The following is a 21,319-nucleotide window of genomic DNA, read 5'->3' as shown; positions in this document are numbered from 1 at the left end:
AAGATCGTGGTGCCGCTACCGTTTCCAGCCGAATTCTTATCCTCCCCATCCAGTGGCAATGATGGTACAGCCATGGCCATGAGCCTATGGAAACGCCTTACGCCGGGATCGTCGCCGCAACCCCGTTGTTACTGTGCTTCTGGTCAAGCGTCCCACCCTCTCCATAAGTGTACGGGCGGCGGCGCTACGGCGGTAGGTGTCCACTAGAGTCCCACTAGCCGTGGGCTTTCCACTGGGCTTTCGCCTCGATGGCTGCTTGCAGGGCAACAGGGAGGCAAAGGAAGCCATTGCAACCAACCTCTGAAGTCAGCTTTGGCGGAATGGACCGGGAAACTGGCCCTGTGTTCGCTTCTGGACGCTCTGAGTATGCTTTTGGCCCGCCCAGAGCCTCCTTTTTCTTCTCCCACGCCGTCTGACCCGGGCTCACGAGGAGTCACACATCATCCATCGCAAATACACCCCTGCTCCACTCTCTCACTCGCTCCCACACCCGCTCCCACACCCGCTCCCACACTCTCTCCCATGCTCTGTCGCTCTGTTTGAGTGTTTCTCTGGCTTGCATCCACACGATGCATCCCTACCCTCCACCTCAGCCCTGTTCTCTGGCTGTGCACTGTGGCCCACGATGCGCTGCGCAGCCCACTCGCTCTCGCCCCTTGTTTCCAATGTCCCGCCCAGGGCATTGCAGGCATTGCAGCACCACCACGCGAGTTTGTTTTACTCTGCATCGCCAAAAGCTTCAGATTTTGTGGCTGAGGGAGGGGGAGGTGCCACAGAACAAGGGGGTATCCAACATGCAAGGCGCGCCCATCCATGAACAAAACGACGAGCAGCAACCCGGCCATTGGGCGCCGCTCGTGGGTTGGTTGTTAGGCCACATCTCCTCACGCACATGCCTCAACTCAACCGAGCCCGTGGCCATCGTCCCTGGCCCCCATGCCGCCGTCGTGGGGTTCGAGGCCCATCCGGAGAACTCGATAACAACGGAAAACAAGAAAACCGCCCCAAAAGTCCTACGACGCACGGCACTGACGCAACGCAACGCGCACCAGGTGAATCCTCCCGCTTAGAAACCTCGTCGTGCATGCGTCGCCGGGATCGTCATCTGCCCACCCTCTCCGTCTTCTTGGCGAGCTGCCGAGCCGGTAGCTCGCCCTACTGGGCGCTGGGCACGACTCTACCCTCCCGTTCGGATCGCAGTTCCTATCCCTGGCTCGTCCGCGTCTTCGGTCGACATGTCGCCGTCCGTCCTAGGCTCTGGGCTCCGACCTCTGCTTAAGACATCCGCCCGCAGACCGCAGGTGGAACCATTCTGCATGCATTCAACCCATCCTGGAGCCAATGGATCCTCCAGTCCCTCTCTCTTCTGCTCCGCCCGATCCACAAGTAGGGCTGGTGGGCCAGGGGAAGCGGAACAGCGGGGCCAGAGACGGGGCCAGAGAGGAGACTCGGCGAGCGGCGTTGACTCAATCCCATGTTCGGGCATTTCCCGTTTGGGTCGCCTTAGAAGGCCAAAGTCTCCGGTTCCTAGATTCCTAGATTCCTACAGGTCCTACTCTGTTCTGCGCACTGCGCGCACCGCGCGCGTCTAGCTGCCGTCCTAGATGGCCGATGCCAACTGGTCCATGACGACTCTCGTTGACGCATCCTCGCAGCGCCCAGCGCCGCTCCTGAAACCTGCAGCATCCAGCCCCATCACGCGCTCGAGGTTAGCTCTGTACGGCACCGAAAGCAACGCAAACGACAGAAAGCTTGGCTTGGCGTCGACAAAGCATCGAAAGTTGGGATCCTGCGGATTCGTACGGAGGGTACGTACGTCTGCAAAACACCGGCCACTAATGTCTCGCGACTGGACACGTATCCACGCAATCCCCCCTTCACCGCAAACGAGAACATTGGCGAATCGACGCTTCGCCATCAGCCCTATCGTGGGGCGGGTCGTATTGGTCCTCGCCCAGCCAATGGCGTGCCATTTTATCGAGCAGCCTATTGAGTAGTACGAAAGACGCTCCCCAAATTCAAACGTCCCGCCGCATTTGGTGTCTCTCGGCCTGTTCCATCCCAAGGCACCCGTATTTTCAACAACAGGGGATACGTATGCATGGAGCAGATTTGGCCCGGCTCCTTTGGGTCGATACGATGCTTATTCTTTTTTCGCGCATCTTAGCGTGGTCTTTTGCGTGCGACCTGAGACATCCCCGATCTCGCGCTCCAGGATGCGGCTCGATGTCCCGTCGCCAGATTGTTTCCCCATCTCGACCCCATGACATGTCCTAAAATTGATCTTCTGTCGCAAGGCAGCTGTTAATTGACCGCCCCCATTCGACGACGGAAGGGCTCGTGGACAATCCGCATTCCCCAGCTCGGTTAACCCTCTTTTTTTTTCAACCCGCCAATTCATAGTTGCCTACTTTCATCCCATCGACGGGTGTCCTATCACAGCGGTCCGTAGTCTGGGCCTTTTGAGTCTGGACCCTTTGTTGACGTCAGTTTATTCTTATTCCCCTGTTCGCCACCATTCGAGATTACGAATCGGGACAGCTCCAGGTTAGTCCCAAAGTCTGTGCTGTAGCCATCCACCATCCACCATGTTATCGCGGAATGTTGAACAATGACGCCATTTGGGTATGGGCATGGACTACCTTATTCTGATGCCATCGTCTGAGCCGTTACCCGTATGCCGTCACAGACTAAACAGCTGTTGAAAATCACGGAGCATTGCTTCTCGCACACACAAGACAAGTATATGCTCCAGTCCTCAAGATGAGATTAAGAACTCACCTGGTTGGCAGTTTAAGGAATATCATTTTATAATCCTTATTTTCGCATGTATCCCCAAACAATTACTCTTGGTGTATTTATCAAATTCGATCTAATGATAAACCAAGCCTTTGACCGTCTATGCCAGGTACCCTTAGTTTGCCTGTGGTTTAGCTGAAGAGGCATGTAATTGAGTGCAAACAGCAAGATGCATGTGTGCTTATAGCAATGCTCAGAAAAGACAAACACCCGGATTCTCAGCCCACCGGGACAGCTATCAGCACGTTAATACACTTCACAATATGAGATCTACTTGAAAAATCAATGCCTTTGTCTATTTTTTCGCCATGATATTACGCCTCTTCCTTTGCCACTATCTCATCCAAGCCAACCAATCTAATGAGCTCTACTCTATGATTCACACCCTACGGCCGATTTACTCCTTTTAAATGACTCTCCTGGTAATCGCTCTCGTGGAAACTTCCTCAGGCATCGAACTCCGGATCCAAATCGCTAACCGTCGCAGCCGAACCGTTCAACTCCGACGCAGTCAAGGGCGAAACAGGGCGAGGTGGGTCGTCTGGCTTCGGCTGGTTTTGCTCCGCAACCATTGTCTGCTCCGAGCGATACGGTCGGTTTAGCACCATCTGGGTTGTGAGCTCCCTGAGGGTATTGTCGGAGTTAGAGGGCGGCATGAAGAGTTCGTCTCCCTTAGTCGGGACTGCGTAGTACGACGCATTTAACCCCACCGGGTTTTCGATGACCGCACGAGAGTTGCGAGGGATATGAGTCTGTTGCATGTCACCGTCATCCAGACGCCGACGAGCTCTTTCCCGAGTCCTCGCTCTCTCTCGTTCATTCTGAATCTCTCGCACACGCACTCTGTCTCGCTCCCTCGGAGTCTCTCGCTCACGCACTCTTTCTCGCTCTCTCGGGATCTCTCGCTCACTCTGGCGCCGCTTCTTCATAGCTGGTCGTCGCTTCGGCGGCGCGCGCGTCACAGCCTGGTTCAGGATAATACAGGAGGGGCAATACCCGTTGGCATGCCTGTAGCTCCGGGTCTCGTGGCAGGGTGGCGGACTTGGGGTACACCAGGAGAACCAGCCCTTGGGGCCACGTCTGGCGGCCTCGCAGGGGATGGGAGCCTGCTGGTAGGTGTGTGAGCACTGGTAAATGGCGTGACGGAGCTTACACATGATGATGGCGTTTTGGTTGCTATGATCTTGTTGAAATCTTGTCCCTCACCGAGCAGTTTCTGTTTGGCTGGTGGCTGTGATGCGGAGCTGTCTCTATATATCTTCCCCCAGGATATGACTGATCGACTTGTAAGTACCTGTACCGATACGTGTGTTCTGATATCTTGCCGTTGAACAACAACTCTTCCAACTTTTCAAAGCACAAATATGGGCGTGAACAAAGAGTCAAACAAGGGATTGTTCGCGTGTCTCAAAGACTGTAATGGTGTGCATGATACGGCACCGTGCACCTTCAAAAGAAGGTAAAGCTACGCTAACTCTTTGTCTGAACATAGCAAATACTTACAGTTTGTCCGCTAAAGCATTTGATACGAAGCCAAACAGATGAACACTTAGCTTTCTCATTGGACATCTTTTCCATTTTCACACCTCTATTTGTGTCCATAATCTTAACATATACCAAAAACCAACCCGCACTCGATCCGAGATCAACACGCAATCTATATTCTTCTGGGCCCCTAGCACTGAAAGCCGTTGGTAGCCCTGGCGCTCTCATCTGAGGCTTGTTAAACTGAACAGTCGTGGCTCCGGTGACACTCCAACTTGTCTGTTGAACTAGGCACAGCGGCCTCGCCGTCCATTCAGACAGCCCTTTGATAGGGGCTGACCTGCGACTTTGACTTGACCGAGAAGTCCCGCGAGGAGCGTGTTCTCTTTTAGGCATCCTAGGATCACCAAATGGAGGGCGAATGCGGATTACTTGAAGAATAGGTGCTTTCACATCCATACATTACCTAGATTGATGAGAAAAGTGACCATTTATCCCCCCGGAGCTTCGCGTCTTCTTTTCTCTGCCGATAAAACCGCATAATTCAATGGCTACCTCATATTTCCACCCAATATACAAATGGCCTGAAGACAGTTCCCATATCAGTGGCAAGCCTATGGAGAAATAATGTGGCCTCTGGGGTACGTGTATCCGAATGCTATCCAGGCCAGAGAGTTTCCACTAAGTTTAAGACATATAGAGACTGTTAGGGGGAACAGAGTGTGGGGATAAGGGAAGTGGATAGAACTGCTTTCTTGCACCTGATCACTGCCTACACAGATATTTCCTGTTTACTAGCATCCCCAACTAGATCATCCGCACTAGAGAGACGAGGCAGTGGACCCGAGGAAGCAGAGTCCACAGTTATATGCCCAGATTGATGTGGTGGGTGTATTTGTGAAATATATCATTTAATATTATATTATTGTTGATACTATTGTTGGTGTTTTCTTTTACTGTTGAGCTTCTAGTCCCCCCTCTGGGTATGTGTGTACTAGGGCACCCTAATCTCTTGATATCATTTAATTTGAGGTGCCTCAAGGTATTTGTAGATCCTGGGTAGATTTGGGCGCAAGCAAGATACTATTGACATCGTTGAGACGTTACTCTTCCTACATACGCAGTTGGTTGGGAACCATCTCTTTACTCTCTCCCCATTATCCTTGACTATCTATTTCCCCCTAGAACACTAATCCTGGTGTCTGGATTCTCCCGTATTCTATCTCGCCCTTTCTTTAGTCACCGGCTCCTCCAGGACGATGTGCTCAACATCTTACATGACTGCGAGTTGTAGTTAGCACTGTCAAAACATATGCCAGTCTATGGCAACAGTCATAACGACGCCAATAACTGGAGTTTAATGGTGTTCTGCCTTCTTTAGTGCATGCGTGTCTTGGGTCTCATTCGCCTTCCAGTTTCTTCAACACAACTTAGGATGTGCAAAGCCCTCCATTTTAAGCCCATGCGGAGTGGTAGATCACGTATTAATGGATGATTCGAAGTATTGCCAACCCTTATGACTTGGGCTGGATTTGTATTCACTAACCAGAAGAGATTCAGTCTCCTAGGTGTCGCACTGCAATTTGGTGATCCCATCTTACCATTCCCATACCGTCCTGTCCCATCTATACATGAGCCCATCCATTGTCAACCAGCACCTGCATCTCGTTGATCAGACAAAACTCGCCGGGCTCGCGATTCCCCAAGCCCTCCTTCTCCCACCGCCCCACGCGCCGTCTGACCACCCATCTGTCAAACGAGAAGGTGGCCCAGCGGCGCAGGCGGTTGGCCCACAGCCCGGTGAAGATGTCCCACACTGAGAGCCAAGGCTCTGACCCGTCGGCGGGATGCGTAGCCTGGTATGCGGGCAAGTTATATCCAACGCGGACCCGCGGGTTAAGGAAGACGCCGCGAGTCTTGGACAGTGGGTTGTCGGCGTGGATGAGACAGCATTCGGAACCCTCAAGGTGGTGTGTCGCAAGGGAGTCTGTGACGCCGCGGAAGCGGAGCGCAGAGGAAGAGACGAAAGGTTCCGCCGGCATCGCGACTGGTTGACGGTTAGCATCTCCTTGCGTGTGGATAGTTCGAGGACGTAATGAACGAACCTATCCCGTTCCAACAGCTCGTGACAGGCACGGCGTCGATATGTTTGACCAGCGCATTCCTCGAACCGCTGGATCGGAAGTATGGCCAAGTTGGCGTAACATGAGCATTTCCCTTGGTGTCCCGAAGCGCAAAGGTGTCGTAGTACAGCGGTGGCTTGGAGAAGTCGAGCGAGCAGGCGGCGGCATACTCGCCGCCATTGGTATTAAGGAGCTTCAAGACATCATCGGTCTGTTTGCGAATTGAAAACAGTCAGCTATTGAGTCCCCCATACCTCAGCAGTGGCAATTGGGCAAAACTTACCGTGAATATCACATCGTTGAGGAAGAGGACTTTGTCAAAGGTAGTGCCCTTCTCGTGGAGCTCGATCAGGTCACGTATCGTCTTGTTCCTCAGCTTGGCCAGGTACGGTATCCTCCTCAGCTCCGTCCCTCTAGACGTCTTGACCCAGCCTTCACCATGGTCGCCCTGCGCAATCTCATCATGGTGTGTCTGGAGCGAGGTTTCAATGCGGCGCGGCACACCTCTGCGCTCGAGCTCGCTGTCGAGCTTCCGCAGTACCTCCTTGGTGTCGTCCCAGCTGCCGCTCTCATAGACGCTGACAAAGACATTGTCCGGCCCAAAGGTCTCAGCAAGCTTAATGACAGCGTCGTTCCAGTGGTGCTTCAAGACGTCGCCGTTGTTCCAGTGCATGCTGGCAATATATATTCGCTCGGGGGGCTGCGAGGGCCGCGGCGCAGGCGTTCGGTCGGCATTGGTGATATCGCGGTGGATTCGGAGGACGTCGAGGATATTGATGAGACAGGCGAGCACGAGGAGGATCTTGATGGCTCGCGAGCGGAAGAGGCGGCGGATGTAGAGGCGGTTCCCCTGTGAGAGGATCATGGTTCCTTTCGGGATATGGATAGGTGTAGCCTGGGACAGCGATGCCGCATCATAGAGGCTCTTGTCGGCGTCGCACAGCACAACACAGCACAAATGCGGAATTGGGTAAGAATCCTATGCTGATGGAAGACGCGTCGTAAACACAACCATGACATCTAATGGCGAGGGAGCTCAGCCTCGATGATGGTGGATTGCGTGCACCTACCAATAGCTACGGAGCTGATCATCATGGCCACGACAAAGGAGGTGTGGCTCATCCAGTTTGTGCCACACCCGCCACACCCGCCACACCCGCCACATGCCCGGTACCTGAGTTAATTTTGCTCTAGCTCACGCGCATTGACACAACCTTCAAAGACTTTAGAGGACAATCAAGTAAAGAATTCATCCACACCTCCTCCACTCCGTACATCTTACTTTTCTCCCGAAACCATGGCGATGAGAGATTGTGCTTCTTTAGCTATGGTACATTTCCTCGGGATTTTCCCCGGTTTACCCAGTGGCCGCCAAGTATCTTCTTGGGTCTATAAGTCCACCATTCAGCCCGTGAATAACATCCCGTTGTGCTTCAAATGTTCCTACAATTTCAACCTGAACCTCATCTCACAACACCCTCAGTCGATGAGATTCATCACCTGCGTAGCCATTTATTTGGCAAAGTGCAGGTCATAGCCGAGCCACTTGCGTCGGAGGACCTGGTCTACAGAGAGACCAGGGTAGCCGTAAGTCAAGGGCAAGAAGAAGTACCAGCCTGCAATGACGACGACAACGACAACCAGGCAAGCAATCCATGCGCTGAGCATGCTCTGACCGGCGAACCGCTCCCGGGCAGTGACGTGGTGTCTGGGGCCGGCAATCGCCTTCTTGTTCTTGGGGCTTTCGACGATTTCGTCGACGGGCTCCGAGTTGAAAATAAATTCGAGGAGAGCACCGGCAACCAGACAGGACGCGAGATGAGCTGGAAGATAATGATGCAAGAAAAGTTGACGTCCCATGAGGTAGAATGGGAAATAGTGAGTGGCCCAGGCCAGGAAGAAGAATCCGGTTGAGTTGTACAGTCGGGAACGAGTGCCTGTGTACTTGTTAGCATGCCGAGTATGAATCGGACTGCGCCTTGGTTACTTACGGTGGTCCAGGGCATCAATGCCACGGCGAAGGGAGACTTGGTCAGCCAAAACAATGCCGGCGTAAACGGCCAGCAGACTGCTGGCAAGCCACCAACCGAAGGGGTTACCGAGGAAGTAGATTTGCTGGCGGGTATCGGCCTGGGTCCAGAAGCTGACACCTCGGAGCAGGAAAGGCCACTGGTAAGGGTGGCTGGAGTAGGGGTGGCTGCTGGTCAACTTGCTGTTGTGGTAGAACATGGCTCGCTGGAGCTCAAACCACTTCTGGAGGAAGGGCAGTTGTTTGACCTTGCGCTCGGGCTTCTGACGGCGAGCGTCGTCCGCGGTCAGAGAAGGGATGTCCTCAACGACCCAGATGTTGGAGCTAGGCGCAATCTGCTTGTTTCCGTTGATCTCCTGCTGCTTGTATCCCCACTCAGGCAGAGCCTTGGTGTGAGTCCACATAGCCACCTTGCTAGGATTGTGGATGAGCTTGAAATGGCCAGAGACGGACTTGAAACCCTGGTTCTTCTTTCCGTGCTCAATTCGGACCTCGAAGAGAGTGTCATTCTCGCGCTTGCCATAGGCTTCCTCGGGGGTGACGGCGGTGAACTCCTGGTTGGTGGGGAAGTAGGGTGAGGCCACATCGTGAGAAAGAAGGATCTTGTCAGTGCCCAGATGGCGAAGGCGCACCAGGTCGTGGTTCTTAACGTTGCGACCCGCCTTCTTATCGTCATTGGCAGGGAGGATTTCCCAGTAGTTGTTGGTGTCGTTGTAAGGATATCCGGTAACCTGCTGGCCCTGGCTGGAGACACGGCCATCATCGTATCGAAGAGGATACTTGTCCTCGTGGCTGTGGAGATAGGTCTTGGTTTCCTTGTGGCGGATGGAGATACTATCGTAGTACTGGATATCGATGGAGTTGGCGAGCATGACGTTGTCACTGAGCGTCTCTTGAAACTCAGGGGTCATGAAATCGTCGCCGGGACCGGAGCGGGTGAGGACGGCAAAGTGGACCTGGAACCAGAAGAGGTAGAAGAGGAAGGGCATGAGGATCAAGCCGAAGGCGCGGGCAGCAAAGTGCTTGGCGAAGTCGACGAGCTCGATGGCACCACCGGGTCGGTTGATGTTGAGCAGATCCCAGAGATCGATGATGACGGCAGAACCAATGGTAACGAAGGCGAAGAGACCGACGTACTTGGTCGACATGTCACAAGACAGGGCGAATCCGGTGAGGATGAGCCACTTCCACCACTTCCTGGAGAAGGGCTCGTGTCGGAGCTTGTAGAACTTGATGTAGAAGAGCAAGCTGCAGGCCATGGCGAGGACCAGGGTGGCGTCCAAGAGGATGAGGCGGGTCTGGCCAATGTGGGCGTTGTCGAGGAGGATCAACGAGGCGGCCAGAAGGCAGGCAGGGAGACTGTAACCGGACTCCCACATGATGAGGTAGGTGACGGAGACAGTCAGGGCGCCGAGGATGGCGGGCAAGGCGCGGTAAGCGACGTAAGGGACCTTGTTGGCGATGTAAGAGTCGCCAATGTTCTCAAAGTGAAAGTTGCCATCGTAGCCGACCAGCCAGCCCATGAAGGCGAAGAGGAGCTTGCCGAAGGGGGGGTGGACATCGAAGAAGTAGGTTCGCTCGAGGTAGTAGGAGGCGAACTGCGAGCGCAAGGTGTCAGCATTGGCGATGGGGGTTAAGCAGGGGCAGGGCGGCAGAAGTCGCATACCTTTCCAAAGTGAACCTCGTCAAAGACGACCTCGTTGGGGTGGCTGATGCCCCAGAAGCGGGTGACGAAGGCCAGGACGGTGATGAAAAAGAAGCCAATCTTGTAGTCGGCATCGTACTGAGCATCGGCCCTCTGGGCGCCAGCCTTTGCGAGCTTATCGAGTTCGGCTTCGGGGGCGAAGACAGCAGCCTCGGCCTTCTTGGAAGGCGGGTTCCGCTGTCGCAGGCTGCCCTGCGGCGTGGAAGGGCGAGCCATGGTGGGATTCGAATGAGGAGAGGCACGAATTGGTGTCTGTGATGCAGCAGGAGGATGGTTAGCCAGGCGTGTTCCCTGGTAGCAATATGTGGTAGCGACAGAGCTGTCGGCGGCGTTGCAGAAAGGGAGCTGACGCGTCCTGATTGGGAGAGCCGGGTCTCACACGCCGAGAGCCAGAAAAGGGATGGGAACTTCTGAGACTTGTAGCTAACTCACCTCGCCTCACGGAAACGATTACGGCCAGATGGCCAGGGAGGGGGAAAGGGAGAAAAAGGCGAACAAGAACAAGGGGCAATGAAAGAATGGAGAGAAAGAGGAAGAATAAGAGGCAAGGTGCAATGGCAAGCCTGCCTGAGAGCTGAGGAGAGGAGAAGAAGAGGGAAAGAAGAAGAAAAGAAGAGGTGATAATAGGAGCCTCTCTCCGTCTGCAGAAAGCAAAGGATTCGTTCGCGTCTGAGCTGTCGAGGACAACTTGCCAGCTTCCAGTTCTCCCAGCTGAACTTAGATGCAGGGGGGGGCCCCAACGAAGGGTCTGGCGCCACTTTTTTGTCCTTTCTGGCCACTTGGCACTTTCTTCGCCACTAGCAATTTTCTGGGCCACTCTCCTCCTCCTGCTCCAGGCCCGTGATTTCCAGTGGAGGGATCAGGCTAACAGGGCTAACAGGGGACGGAATAGGAGCTGGAGCTATTGAGGGGCTAACAACGGGGACTGCGACAGTGGGTTGGCAAGGAAAATGCCTTGTTTGGTTTGCAGTCCTCTGTTAAAGTATTACAGGCGACCTCGGCCAGCCGTGGCTTACATACAACCCCACTGGCTGGTGATGCACGCGTCCGTGTATGAGGATTGGGTGTCGCGTTCACTGTACTTCTTAGTAGTTGCAACCCATTCGTTCGGTATTGACATATTGGCACATCCCTTAGATAGAACTACTCTTTCAGTTCCTGAACTGTTGGTAGCCAGGTTTGCTCACAGCCATTTGTACTGCTGCTGGCTCAACACCTACCAGAGATACCGGCAAGCTGGCCAACCTCTGTAAATATGCACATGTTGGCGATGGAGTATTTCTAGTCTATGCTCGCGTCAGCTGTTTCGGGTTTATATGAAGGGATGGACAGCTTTCATCTTTGAGAAACATGCTTCGACCTAAGGCAAACGTAAAGACAGGTATGATCTATCAACACTGTGACTCGGTCTACCGCGATATCACGACTAATAAATCAGCTTCACAAATCGCGACTTGCAAGACTCACCCTATTGCCTCGACTGCGCTTGAGATACCACGCCATAATTGGGTCGACAACCACGTGTCGAAATCATGGATTATGGCAATAACAATTACTAAATATTTATGAGAACTCAATTTTCCCTATGTGCAGCATCGTCTCCCCCCCCCCCAAACCTCCAAAAAAAAAAAAAAGCCGAAACCCCAAACCTCCTTGCCACATGCAGTAATCCAATACTCATGTACATTGTTTAGATAAACTTCCACACTATCGGGAGCATTGTATCATCCCGAGAGCCAAGAGCATCGAAAGCTCCGGTTGACAGGTCCAACGAATTGGCGTTGGCACAGGTTGGACAACTGTCGGCGATAATAGCGTCCACTGAATGACCATTGTCGGTGTTGGTAATACGCACGGATCTACCGCAGTACCTGTCGATCATTGGATCAAACGAGGAGCTGAGTGCAACAATCAAGTCTCGATCTGCGTGAACGTATCCGCAACTACCGTAGTTGCCATTCTGGAAGAAGTAGGTGGCAAACCCGCCAGTGTAAATAGTCTCCGGTACAGAAGTCGTCGATGTTGAGGTAGTAGTGCTTGTTGATTCCTCGGAGCTCGTCGTACTGAGAGTGGTGCTGATGTCGGTTGAGGTAATAGTGCTTGTTGATTCCTCGGAGCTCGTCGTACTAAGAGCGGCGGTGCTGATATCGGTCGAGGCAGATGTTGTTGGTAGTCCAGGACTCGTGGTCGGGGTACTTGAAGTGATTGAAGCCGAAAAAGAGCTCAGATGACATGGACCAGCCGCATAGATGCCATTGATGGCGAGGCCGGCGAGGGCGATGAAGGGCTTGGCCAGCATGTTTGACGAGGCAAATCGGATGGACGAAAGGAGCTTGAATATTTATGGACTGGATGACTCTCCATCTTATACGATTAGACTTGGATCAAAATCCATCATTTCGAGACCATGAGCGGTATTGGCTTGCACTAAGACACTCCTAATATCCCAAACGCTCATTGGCGAGATCCAATAGTCTCCTGCTAAGAGAAGCTATAATTTAAACACGAACGCCTCTTGGCTGCATTATCTTTACTGGGACCGTTTCTCACGTGGTAGAAGTCATCGCACAACAGCAAGGTTTCTTTTCCGGTAGCCCCTAGCAGTAGCCATCATATCTGGGAGCGATTCCCATCATCGTAATTTTTTAACATCAAATCACTGGGTTGATTGTGTTGATTGACGATGTGGCGCTGACCCCACTGTCAGTATAAGTGCGGTGGTTCAGAGACACTATTGGAAGCTATCGCCCTTCTAGTTTTGTGGGACAGCAGGCGAGCTACGAGCTACGCCAGGGTCAACTTCTCGGAGAGGCTTCCACTTTTGCCCCTGACCCAGTCACTCAGCGATCCAGTTGACCCCCTTGGTCGGATGGGACAGGGCTGAGGGATCCATGACGGATCACCCACCTCATCGTGAGGCCATCTCCTGAGATGTGCTGCAGCTGTGGTGCAGACCGCTGCTGTCTAGAGCTGCTTATCGATAACGGCTGGTGACTCGTTTTAACTGGAAGTGGGGAGAGAGGTCTTTTGTCGACACGAGTGCACCATGATTGACTGTCTCTTGAATATCGTGCAGAGCTGTATGTGTTCCGTACATGGGGAATATGGATAAGATTATGTACCCTTGGTTCTATCGGTGACCGCTAAGATTGTAGCAAGACTCACGACAACAAGCTGTGGCGTTGATAAGCTGCCAGGTGAGGACCAAACGCATCCATAATGAATCTTAGCAAATCGCGCCCTCTCCTCTGCCACAACACAACGCCCAGAGATCATTGAGGTTCCAAGACTGGGTTACACTTTTCTGCGTACAGTAAGTATCCGAGTATGTAATTATAAATATACGTAATTGCCCGCCCTTTGAGATCTGGGCCGTCGGAACCCGTGTCCACTGTCCCCCGCGCAGTACCCCTCCATTTCTTTTTGGTGGACGCCAGAGCCCCGCGCCTCTCAGAACTCTCCGCGCGCCGTGTCCGGAGGGCGCGGGCGGGGCAGCGGAGCAGAATCGGGTGGTCTCCCAGCGTAACAGTATCGGCGGTTAGCCGATCAGGGGAAAGACCTGGACTGCCTGGATGCGCGGTAACGTAAGTCGTACTATGTATGGCCCAGTCGATACACGTGTAGGGCGCGGTCCGAGGGCCCGGGGGATGCAGCAAAGAGCTATTTCTACCGTCTTCCACTAACAATCGCGCATCCCAGACAAGCGGAGCAAACCCCCGGACTTCAAATATACTCGCCGCCCATTCTTCGCATCGTCCCAAAGTGTGTTTGTGTATCCTCCATCATCCAAGACTCACACCTCGCATCTCAATCCCCAATCCCAAAACTCCAAAAATAATCCTCTTCTCACCTCTACTCCCAGGTATGTTGGCGCCCCTCGCCCGCAGAGCGCCCCGCGTCGCCGCCGCTCTTCGGTCTGCCCCTCCGATCCCGCGAGCCCACAGGTTCACACGTCACCTTGTTAGAACCCAATCCACCATGTCTGATCAGACCATTATCTTCACCAAGGACGCCCCGGCTGGTGAGTACTCCCCCGCGTTTGATCTTTGTAGCAGTGATACTAACAACGCTCTCAGCTCTTGGCCCTTACGTATGTCTCCCTGGAGGAATCATCCTCTCACCCCACTCACCTTGGGGACACGCGATATTGACCACCTGAACAGTCCCAAGCCATCAAGACCCCCACCGCCATCTATTGCTCTGGCCAGATCCCCCTCACCCCCGAGGGTGAGTTCATTCAGGGCACTATCGGCGAGAAGACCCGCCAGTGCTGCAAGAACCTCCAGGCCGTCATTGAGGAGGCTGGCTCCTCCATGACCAAGGTTGTCAAGGTCACCATCTTCTTGTCCGACATGGAGCACTTTGCCGTACGTTCCTCATCCTTCCGCTCACCGCCTAGATCAGGCTGGTCCTCATCTGGACTCAATCGTGACTGACAAATTCGTCATAGGCCATGAACGCCGAGTACGAGCAGTGGTTCTCCCACAAGCCCGCCCGTAGCTGCGTTGCGGTCAAGACCCTCCCCAAGAACGTCGATGTTGAGATTGAGGCCATTGCCCTCCCCTAAACAGGTCAAATTACAACTAGAAAGCTTGGACGGAATGGACTACTAAACAAGAAAAATATATGAATTACCACCTCTTCTGTATTCCTTGTGATCTTGACCTCGGGGGACCAACGAATTACCGACTTTGAGCCACGGCCTGACAATCTGCGAGATCCTGTCTTGATACGTTTGGACGTTCTGATGAACTCTTCGACATATTTCCTATTGACCTCGGGACAAATATCTACACATCTAGCAGAAAGGTAAGTTGGGGACTGGCATCTAATGAACGGAGAATTGCCAAGACTCTTCCTCCTCGCTCTCACTAATCCTCGAGTGCTGACCTTGTATATTCCGAGATAAATTCTGACTAAAAATCGGAGAATGATTGAAGAAGGGTCCTCATTCGTTATCTCGGCTTTTATTTTGGTTACCAAGATTGCCTTGGTCGTGTGTTAACTCTTTTCTCCACGAGTTAGAAAAATTACCTTGTCGGCGAATAACGCGAACATTGAACTTCAGGCCTCGCTACTACTCCTAACATGAAGTTGAGAGACCCTCGACAACATCACGGTATAGATATATCGCTGAACATTAGGGGATGAAGCAAAGGCGTGTCAAGAGCAGTTGTATTTGAGAGAAATTTATGGGCTGGGGGCAAAACGAAGGTTCAGTACCACTCAGCGTGGCAACGCCTTGCCATTTCTGTAAATTTCTATGAAGATCTGTCTAAGCGTTCCAGATGACAACTCTACCGTCGACGCCGCTTGCTGTATCGTTTGTTAGACTCGCTCAAATCGCCATTCTTTGGGTGTTTCAACTTACAGCTGAACTTTGTGACGCGGTCGCCGGAAGTCTCATACGGACGAATCATGGTGACGGTGTTCTGGTGAACAGTCTTGAGTTGGGTGTCATCCTTGGCCTTGCCCTTGAGATCCATCTGTCGGAACATGTTCAGTGCAGACTCCTCACGTTGCGCGCCGAGACCGGCGCCACCCTTGGACTCGATCGTTCCGGTCAGCTGCCAGCCGCCCTCGCTACCCTGGAATCGGAAAGCCTCGCAATCGTAGCCAGCAGCGATAATCTCATCTTCGGAGCTCCACAGCAGGCTCTTGAAGGGAAGCATCTGGGTGGAGATGGTGACAACGGCACGAGGGGGCTGATCGGGTCCGGTGGGGTAGACGACAGTAATGCTGCTGTCATGAGCGGCAAAGGCAAGGCTGTCACCGCTCGGGGAGAAAGCGACGGAGTGAACCCATCCGGCAGAGTTGTTCAGGAACTCTCCGCAGACAGTGTTGAAGGGAAGTCGCTCGCCCCAGACGCCGGCGGGGGGTCGGGCATCAACGCCCTTGATGAAGCTGGAGAGGACTCGAGCGTGGGCGTCGGTGGAACCGGCAGCGAGGAGGACGGAGTTGGGGTGCCAGGCGACGCTGGTGATGGTGCTGCGAATGGGCTTCTTGATGTGCTTGGACACCCACCAGTCATTCTCCTCTTCGAAGTAACAGACGGCGATGACACGGTCACCGGAACCGACGGCGAACTTGGTCTCGGAAGGCGACCAGCGGACGAAAGTCGCGGCCCTGTTAATTCGAAGCAGGACTAGAGTGGGCTTGTATCCGGTCGGGGAGGGCTCCCAGACAAGGGCATTGCGATCTGAGGTTGCATTAGCTGCGTGTTGGCATAGGGGGTTGGTTCGGGGTGGGACGGAACGCACCCTGAGAGCAGGTCACGATGCGGCCGCTCTTGGGAGCAATGTCCACACTGGTGACGGTCTTGTCGTGGCCCTTGAGCTCATCCTTCAGCTTGAAGGCATTGCCAACCTTGGAGTACAGCTCGATGGTCGAGTCTCGAGTAACGGCCAAGGTAGAGTGATCGGCCGAGAACGAGTGATCGACAATCGGGTTGTGGAACAGGTGGTGAACCTCGGGGGCGGCCATGGTGTAGGATGATTGTATGAATTGCGATAGGAGGAGCTCTCTACTACCGCTGCAGGAGATCTTGGGAGTGGAGGAAGAGGAGTTGGGCTGTGCAGTTGGCAATCGGGAGGCTGACGATGATGCTGGATCAGTGGGGTTACGTAGCCAGCTCCAAGCTTGGGCCACTCCCAAGGCCGCTGCTGGAGTACAGCGCTAAGCTCCGCGAGGCTGAGAGACGACAAAAAACTCCACCTGCACACAACATCGATATCAACACATTTACGACTCTGGCAGGCGCGCGAAGCCTTCCCCTCCTCAATCTTGCTGCGACGGGCACCAACGGGCCGGATTTCTTGGTTATAAGAGCATCGATACATACAGCAGGCATCCCATCCCCGAACCGACGTCACAATGGCCGCCACCGCCGCACCGCCTCGTCTTCAGCCCAACTCCACCCTGCCCGCCAAAGTGCAACCCATCCCTCCCAACCAGACGTCAGTTCTCTTGCATAACAACTTGGCGTCTATGTTCTGACATATTACAGTCTCTATGTGACGAACCTCCCATCATCGAAAGTCCAGAAGGCCGATCTGCGGGCCGCGCTGTACATGCTGTTTTCGACATACGGACCGGTGTTGGATGTGGTCGCTCTCAAGACCATGTCGATGCGTGGCCAAGCCCATATCGTGTACCGGGATGTGCAGACAGCCACCCAGGCTATGAGATCTCTGGAGGGACAATCTTTCCTCGGCCGTGACCTTGTGCGTGTCTTGGTATCCCACTATGGAAATGCGCCAAGCTAACCAGCCTTTAGAAAATCCAATATGCCAAATCGAAGTCAAACTTTGTGGCCAAGCTCGATGGAACATTCAAGATGCCCAGCGGATCCGGGGCTGCTGTTGTTGAGCAGACGGAACTGCAACAGAGCATCTTCAGCGCTCCTCCTCCTGGAACGGCGGCGGCACCTGGCTCTGGTCTGCCCGCTAAGCCATCGACGAGTGTGGACCATGTCATGAAGGATGCCGACTCACCAGGGGATCGCGGCCAGAAGCGAACCCGTGACTCCGAGGACGAAAGTGACGACGATGTGGCCATGGAGGAGGACAGCGATGATGAATAATGGACCGAGTCGATGGTCAGGTACATCGATAGGAGACGGAACCCGTTAAACGACCAGGGTCGCGTCATTGGATTGCCATTTCCTTGGGCACCCACAAGCCTACGCACCCTCCCACAAGCCCGAGCCAAATCATGAGGTAGTTCGTCCTGTCGCACTCGAACTTGGAGATGGCATCCCCGAGCAGGCAAGGGTGGACGAAGAAGGACGGAACACCCGTGATAGGGTGATGCTGGGAAGCAAGGTGTTAGTTAGGCCAAACGACTGTTACGATACCCAGAATCTTGAATTGACTTGTGGAAATAGCACTTCCCAATACTCACATCGGCCGAGATGCCACCAACTCCGCCAAGGGAGCGGAGGCCCGCCTTGTACTCGTCGGGTACCAGGCGGCGGAAGACGGTGTCGATATTGAAGGCGGGTTCTTGGGCGGGGAGGCCACGTAAAGTGAACCACAGACAAGGCACTCGATATGTAGGATGAAGATGGATTTCATATTCAGCTACCCCGACGTCTAGACGGGACGGTTGTTTTATGAGGACCGCCTGGGAGCTTGTGAGAAAAGGTCCAAATAAACAAGATACATGATGAAGCTCCGTTACCTCGTCCGAATTCTCAGCATCCATCATGTCGCTGTCCCCCGCAAGTGCAGCATCCCCCTTTGGATCCTCAGAGAATGAAAAGTTGTCAAGGTCCAGCGAGAGGTCACCGTGGTCCAGGTCCGTCTGCAGCGGCCGCCTGATTTGAATGTACGTAGTGTATCCCCCTTCAAAGGTAAAGTCTGTGTCGAGGGCCGCACATACCCTGAGCTTCCACCGGAGCCGCTCCGGGCCCAACTCGGCGCGGCAATACTGCCGGTCCAAGTGGTGACAGGCCTCGGAGAACTCTTCCGGGCTGAGTGACGGGTAGTTGGCGATGCTCATGGCTAGGTACCTGCCGGATGCGGCCTCCAGAGTACGTTTTACTCTTTATGATGATGGCTGCTTTCCCCCACGCAAATGTCTCAGGAATCCATGGGTTGGGCCGTCAAAGCGGGTGTAACAGCGAGATGGAGGGGCAGTTTGGTGACTGGCGGACACTTTCCTGGGTTGTTTCTCCGGAGCTGTCTTGGATACTATACTTTGTGGAGCCGGAAAAGGCCTTGTCTCTCTGAAGCTCGGGACGTTCTGTCGAGTCAGGTTGTGCGAGTGGTGGTATCTTGTATCGACGCTGGCTGTGGAAGCCTACCTACCTTCCCAGGTACCTAGGTAGGTAGTCATCCACGAAACTCGGGCAGCTCGCATCCTAGCCTGGTTAGTCAGCAACGCTGCTCTTCCTCAGGCTCTGATCACCCAAGCCTTCAGCAGCTACAGCAGCTATAGCGCCCCAAGCCCCCAGCAGCCACTTTCGCCAAGTCGGCTGCCCACACAGAGACGACCAGTGGGACGACATAACTCAAAGAGACGAGCAAGTAAGATTTGCGTGAGCATAGTCGAAGGCATCCAGATACCCCATCAACTGGACCACAGCGGCGCATACCCCAGAATGTGAAAGATCGCATGGGAGCCCCATAGGTCGAATTTACCAGGATATCGACTTTCGGGAAACCTTGTCTTCAGAACCGCCACATGTGTTGGGGTCAATTTCTCTCTTGTTGCGAAATTGGGAGACTTACTGCATAAAACGAAGTCCTAGATAGAAGGCAGCCTGCTTTTGCTAGAGTATAGGGAAAAGCTTTTCTCATCATCTGCGACATGCCGAACGCAATGAGTCCATGGATCAAGGGCGCGATACCGGACAAGCCAGTCGCCACGAACATCAATACTCGGAAGAGGCGATACTTTGAGCCCTGGAACTTGGGATGTATTGTCTTGAAGATTGTCAACGTCCCGAAAACTCCAATCTATTAACCGAGGAAAGAAGAGCGTTAGACTCAAGTACCAGGTCTGAGTTGAGGAAAGAAACAAAAACTGTGCATATAGAGAGATTGACTAACCATAGACCAGTAGATATTGCGTGGCAAAGGTTCACACCAGAAAACTATATATATTCCCAAGACAAGGTCGCCCAGTATGAAGATGACTACACCCAGCATGTCCAGTCGCAGGCAGAGATGTTCTATGTGTTGAGAGTGGTTCAGTAAGGTGTGGTACGTCGCCGACAGCGATAGATAGGTGACGGCCGTCAACATGAAGATAGAGAAAGCAATAAAATCGGCTCCAGTGACCCCGGAGTATCTGCTGGCAAGGTACTGCTGGAGATACCACTCGCCGAGCAGGAAGAAGACAGCCGGGACGAGGTGGGAATAGATGTTGACCGACTCGTTGTGGATATACGACCAACTGCAGAACGAAGCTCGAGCCGAGCCTGAGATGGGCCGATAGCCGTGGAGAACCCACTGGTTGGATTCACGTTGGAACCATTCCAGCATCTCATCGAACGAGAGAAGAACCGGGCGTCCTACCTTGCCGGCCTTGGACGCGGTGTCGCCGATAGATTCCATTCCCCGCCCTTTGTGCGCCTCTAGCGGCTGCGGGGGTGAGACTCGAAGACGGGAGGCGGATGCCATTTACTGTCGTGCCTGATGATAACGTAATGTAGGGAGAGGCCGGACGTTAAGAGTAAGTGTAAGTGTAAGAGGAGGAAGAGATTTCCCTCTTGCTTTATTTCGTGCACTGTTGTCCTTTTCTTCTGTCGTCTTGCTCAAAGCGCCAGCCTTGCCGATCCCACCTTTTCAATGCTTGTTACAGCCCTCAGTACTTCAACTGACCAATGGCCATAAAACTAGGAATAAACACTCCCTACCATAGGGCCAACTTTTTCAAGGAGTGTCCCAGACCCGGAGACAGAGTTGCGGGTTCTTGAGTTGAAACTTTGACTTCGCTGTACACCCGATCAAGACGGTGTTGCTTTGACTCTGTGTCAAATATGATAATGGCCGCCTGGGGAAATCCCAAGCACGGCCAAGAGCTCTTCGGGCTTGGGATGCGACCAGGTAAGGCAATATTTCATGACCAGAAGTGAGCTCGGATGACTAGTAGTTCATTCCCTCACGATGCGCCAGTCTACAATTTGAGTATGCCCACCGTAATGGAATATTCTTTTCGTTCTCGAGCCCCTGGCCATAGGCCCAGGGAACAGAAAAGTCGGCAGTGGTGTCAATCGATGCCGTATGCCTTGGGTCTGGAGCCTGGTAGTGCGCCAGTGTGCAGGCACCGTATTGCCTTCTGTGTCAGTGACTGTGTGCTGGCATAAAGCCTGAAACGGGTCACCCTTTGCTCAGGTCAAAGTAGCGGCGTTGTCGCTGGAGCCACTGAAGATTGGCGGTCCAGACACATGCTACGGTGCCTCACAAAATGGATCCGACAGCGTTGACCAACGGCCGCCTCTATGCCTAATGCGTGCTCTTCAGTCCACAGGGGTCCTTTCACCACCTGCCCGGACAGGAGCCTCAGGGCGTTTGGTCCAACCAGCGCAGCGCTAGCTTGAGTGGCTGCGGGGACGCTCGTCATGGCAAGACATCCAAGACTCCGTACAGGGGTCCGGAGCGCATACGGATGCTTGTGAAATCTGGTCTCGTGCTCGGACTCGCTGAAGCTCCCAGCGCCTGGTTCAACGTT

The 21,319-nt window shown here is 53.7% G+C and overlaps 10 protein-coding genes across 10 annotated transcripts; 3 read left to right on the top strand and 7 right to left on the bottom strand.

The window, feature by feature from the left end:
* Window positions 1–254: 254 nt before the first annotated feature.
* Window positions 255–1,214, top strand: BGZ61DRAFT_437703 (uncharacterized protein). The gene has a single exon (XM_046244160.1). The coding sequence runs from the start codon at window positions 570–572 to the stop codon at window positions 1,068–1,070; it is 501 nt and encodes a 166-aa protein (XP_046111918.1). The 5' UTR covers window positions 255–569; the 3' UTR covers window positions 1,071–1,214.
* A 2,031-nt stretch (window positions 1,215–3,245) lies between these two features.
* On the bottom strand, window positions 3,246–4,743 carry BGZ61DRAFT_470613 (uncharacterized protein; the record flags this gene model as incomplete). Its single annotated transcript, XM_046248097.1, has 3 exons — window positions 3,246–3,905; window positions 3,953–4,093; window positions 4,303–4,743. The coding sequence occupies 3 exons, from the start codon at window positions 4,741–4,743 to the stop codon at window positions 3,246–3,248; spliced, it is 1,242 nt and encodes a 413-aa protein (XP_046111917.1).
* Window positions 4,744–5,909: 1,166 nt separating this feature from the next.
* BGZ61DRAFT_525315 (cryptococcal mannosyltransferase 1-domain-containing protein) lies at window positions 5,910–7,272 on the bottom strand (the record flags this gene model as incomplete). The annotated part of the gene is made up of 3 exons (XM_046252740.1): window positions 5,910–6,331; window positions 6,390–6,618; window positions 6,691–7,272. 3 exons carry the CDS (start codon window positions 7,270–7,272, stop codon window positions 5,910–5,912), a joined length of 1,233 nt encoding a protein of 410 aa, XP_046111916.1.
* A 647-nt stretch (window positions 7,273–7,919) lies between these two features.
* BGZ61DRAFT_470611 (family 39 glycosyltransferase) lies at window positions 7,920–10,357 on the bottom strand (the record flags this gene model as incomplete). Its single annotated transcript, XM_046248096.1, has 3 exons — window positions 7,920–8,344; window positions 8,399–10,034; window positions 10,103–10,357. The coding sequence occupies 3 exons, from the start codon at window positions 10,355–10,357 to the stop codon at window positions 7,920–7,922; spliced, it is 2,316 nt and encodes a 771-aa protein (XP_046111915.1).
* Window positions 10,358–11,783: 1,426 nt separating this feature from the next.
* On the bottom strand, window positions 11,784–12,429 carry BGZ61DRAFT_437697 (uncharacterized protein). The gene has a single exon (XM_046244159.1). It carries the CDS (start codon window positions 12,021–12,023, stop codon window positions 11,832–11,834), a length of 192 nt encoding a protein of 63 aa, XP_046111914.1. The 5' UTR covers window positions 12,024–12,429; the 3' UTR covers window positions 11,784–11,831.
* Window positions 12,430–13,515: 1,086 nt separating this feature from the next.
* BGZ61DRAFT_437696 (Endoribonuclease L-PSP-domain-containing protein) lies at window positions 13,516–14,780 on the top strand. The gene is made up of 5 exons (XM_046244158.1): window positions 13,516–13,903; window positions 14,004–14,162; window positions 14,218–14,231; window positions 14,305–14,508; window positions 14,592–14,780. The coding sequence occupies exons 2-5, from the start codon at window positions 14,006–14,008 to the stop codon at window positions 14,706–14,708; spliced, it is 492 nt and encodes a 163-aa protein (XP_046111913.1). The 5' UTR covers window positions 13,516–13,903; window positions 14,004–14,005; the 3' UTR covers window positions 14,709–14,780.
* A 636-nt stretch (window positions 14,781–15,416) lies between these two features.
* On the bottom strand, window positions 15,417–16,624 carry BGZ61DRAFT_525311 (ARP2/3 actin-organizing complex subunit Sop2; the record flags this gene model as incomplete). The annotated part of the gene is made up of 3 exons (XM_046252739.1): window positions 15,417–15,457; window positions 15,513–16,340; window positions 16,402–16,624. The coding sequence occupies 3 exons, from the start codon at window positions 16,622–16,624 to the stop codon at window positions 15,417–15,419; spliced, it is 1,092 nt and encodes a 363-aa protein (XP_046111912.1).
* Window positions 16,625–17,014: 390 nt separating this feature from the next.
* On the top strand, window positions 17,015–17,723 carry BGZ61DRAFT_525310 (uncharacterized protein; the record flags this gene model as incomplete). The annotated part of the gene is made up of 3 exons (XM_046252738.1): window positions 17,015–17,097; window positions 17,148–17,364; window positions 17,418–17,723. The coding sequence occupies 3 exons, from the start codon at window positions 17,015–17,017 to the stop codon at window positions 17,721–17,723; spliced, it is 606 nt and encodes a 201-aa protein (XP_046111911.1).
* On the bottom strand, window positions 17,630–19,066 carry BGZ61DRAFT_9577 (uncharacterized protein). The gene is made up of 3 exons (XM_046257266.1): window positions 18,323–19,066; window positions 18,044–18,265; window positions 17,630–17,952 (listed from the first exon to the last, which is right to left on the bottom strand). Exons 1-3 carry the CDS (start codon window positions 18,641–18,643, stop codon window positions 17,788–17,790), a joined length of 708 nt encoding a protein of 235 aa, XP_046111910.1. The 5' UTR covers window positions 18,644–19,066; the 3' UTR covers window positions 17,630–17,787.
* Window position 19,067: 1 nt separating this feature from the next.
* On the bottom strand, window positions 19,068–20,519 carry BGZ61DRAFT_9559 (hemolysin-III family protein). The gene is made up of 3 exons (XM_046257263.1): window positions 19,696–20,519; window positions 19,375–19,602; window positions 19,068–19,312 (listed from the first exon to the last, which is right to left on the bottom strand). The coding sequence occupies exons 1-3, from the start codon at window positions 20,266–20,268 to the stop codon at window positions 19,214–19,216; spliced, it is 900 nt and encodes a 299-aa protein (XP_046111909.1). The 5' UTR covers window positions 20,269–20,519; the 3' UTR covers window positions 19,068–19,213.
* Between the last annotated feature and the right edge of the window lie 800 nt (window positions 20,520–21,319).

Source organism: Ilyonectria robusta, assembly GCF_021365365.1.
Source record: "Ilyonectria robusta strain PMI_751 chromosome Unknown BGZ61scaffold_1, whole genome shotgun sequence".
In the NCBI taxonomy this organism is placed as follows: Eukaryota; Fungi; Ascomycota; class Sordariomycetes; order Hypocreales; family Nectriaceae; genus Ilyonectria; species Ilyonectria robusta.
The sequence above is the reverse complement of the archived record's forward strand: the minus strand, read 5'-3'. Positions and strand labels throughout refer to the sequence as shown.

Coding starts and splice junctions, on each gene's coding strand:
- BGZ61DRAFT_437703 (XM_046244160.1), top strand. CDS start 570: ATGCATCCCTACCCTCCACCTCAGCCCTGTTCTCTGGCTGTGCACTGT.
- BGZ61DRAFT_437697 (XM_046244159.1), bottom strand. CDS start 12,023: ATGATCGACAGGTACTGCGGTAGATCCGTGCGTATTACCAACACCGAC.
- BGZ61DRAFT_437696 (XM_046244158.1), top strand. CDS start 14,006: ATGTTGGCGCCCCTCGCCCGCAGAGCGCCCCGCGTCGCCGCCGCTCTT. Junction 14,509..14,591: donor CCGACATGGAGCACTTTGCC/GTACGTTCCTCA, acceptor AATTCGTCATAG/GCCATGAACGCCGAGTACGA.
- BGZ61DRAFT_9577 (XM_046257266.1), bottom strand. CDS start 18,643: ATGAGCATCGCCAACTACCCGTCACTCAGCCCGGAAGAGTTCTCCGAG. Junction 18,266..18,322: donor ATGCTGAGAATTCGGACGAG/GTAACGGAGCTT, acceptor ACAAGCTCCCAG/GCGGTCCTCATAAAACAACC. Junction 17,953..18,043: donor TTGGTGGCATCTCGGCCGAT/GTGAGTATTGGG, acceptor CTTGCTTCCCAG/CATCACCCTATCACGGGTGT.
- BGZ61DRAFT_9559 (XM_046257263.1), bottom strand. CDS start 20,268: ATGGCATCCGCCTCCCGTCTTCGAGTCTCACCCCCGCAGCCGCTAGAG. Junction 19,603..19,695: donor GCAATATCTACTGGTCTATG/GTTAGTCAATCT, acceptor CTCGGTTAATAG/ATTGGAGTTTTCGGGACGTT. Junction 19,313..19,374: donor CTAGGACTTCGTTTTATGCA/GTAAGTCTCCCA, acceptor GCGGTTCTGAAG/ACAAGGTTTCCCGAAAGTCG.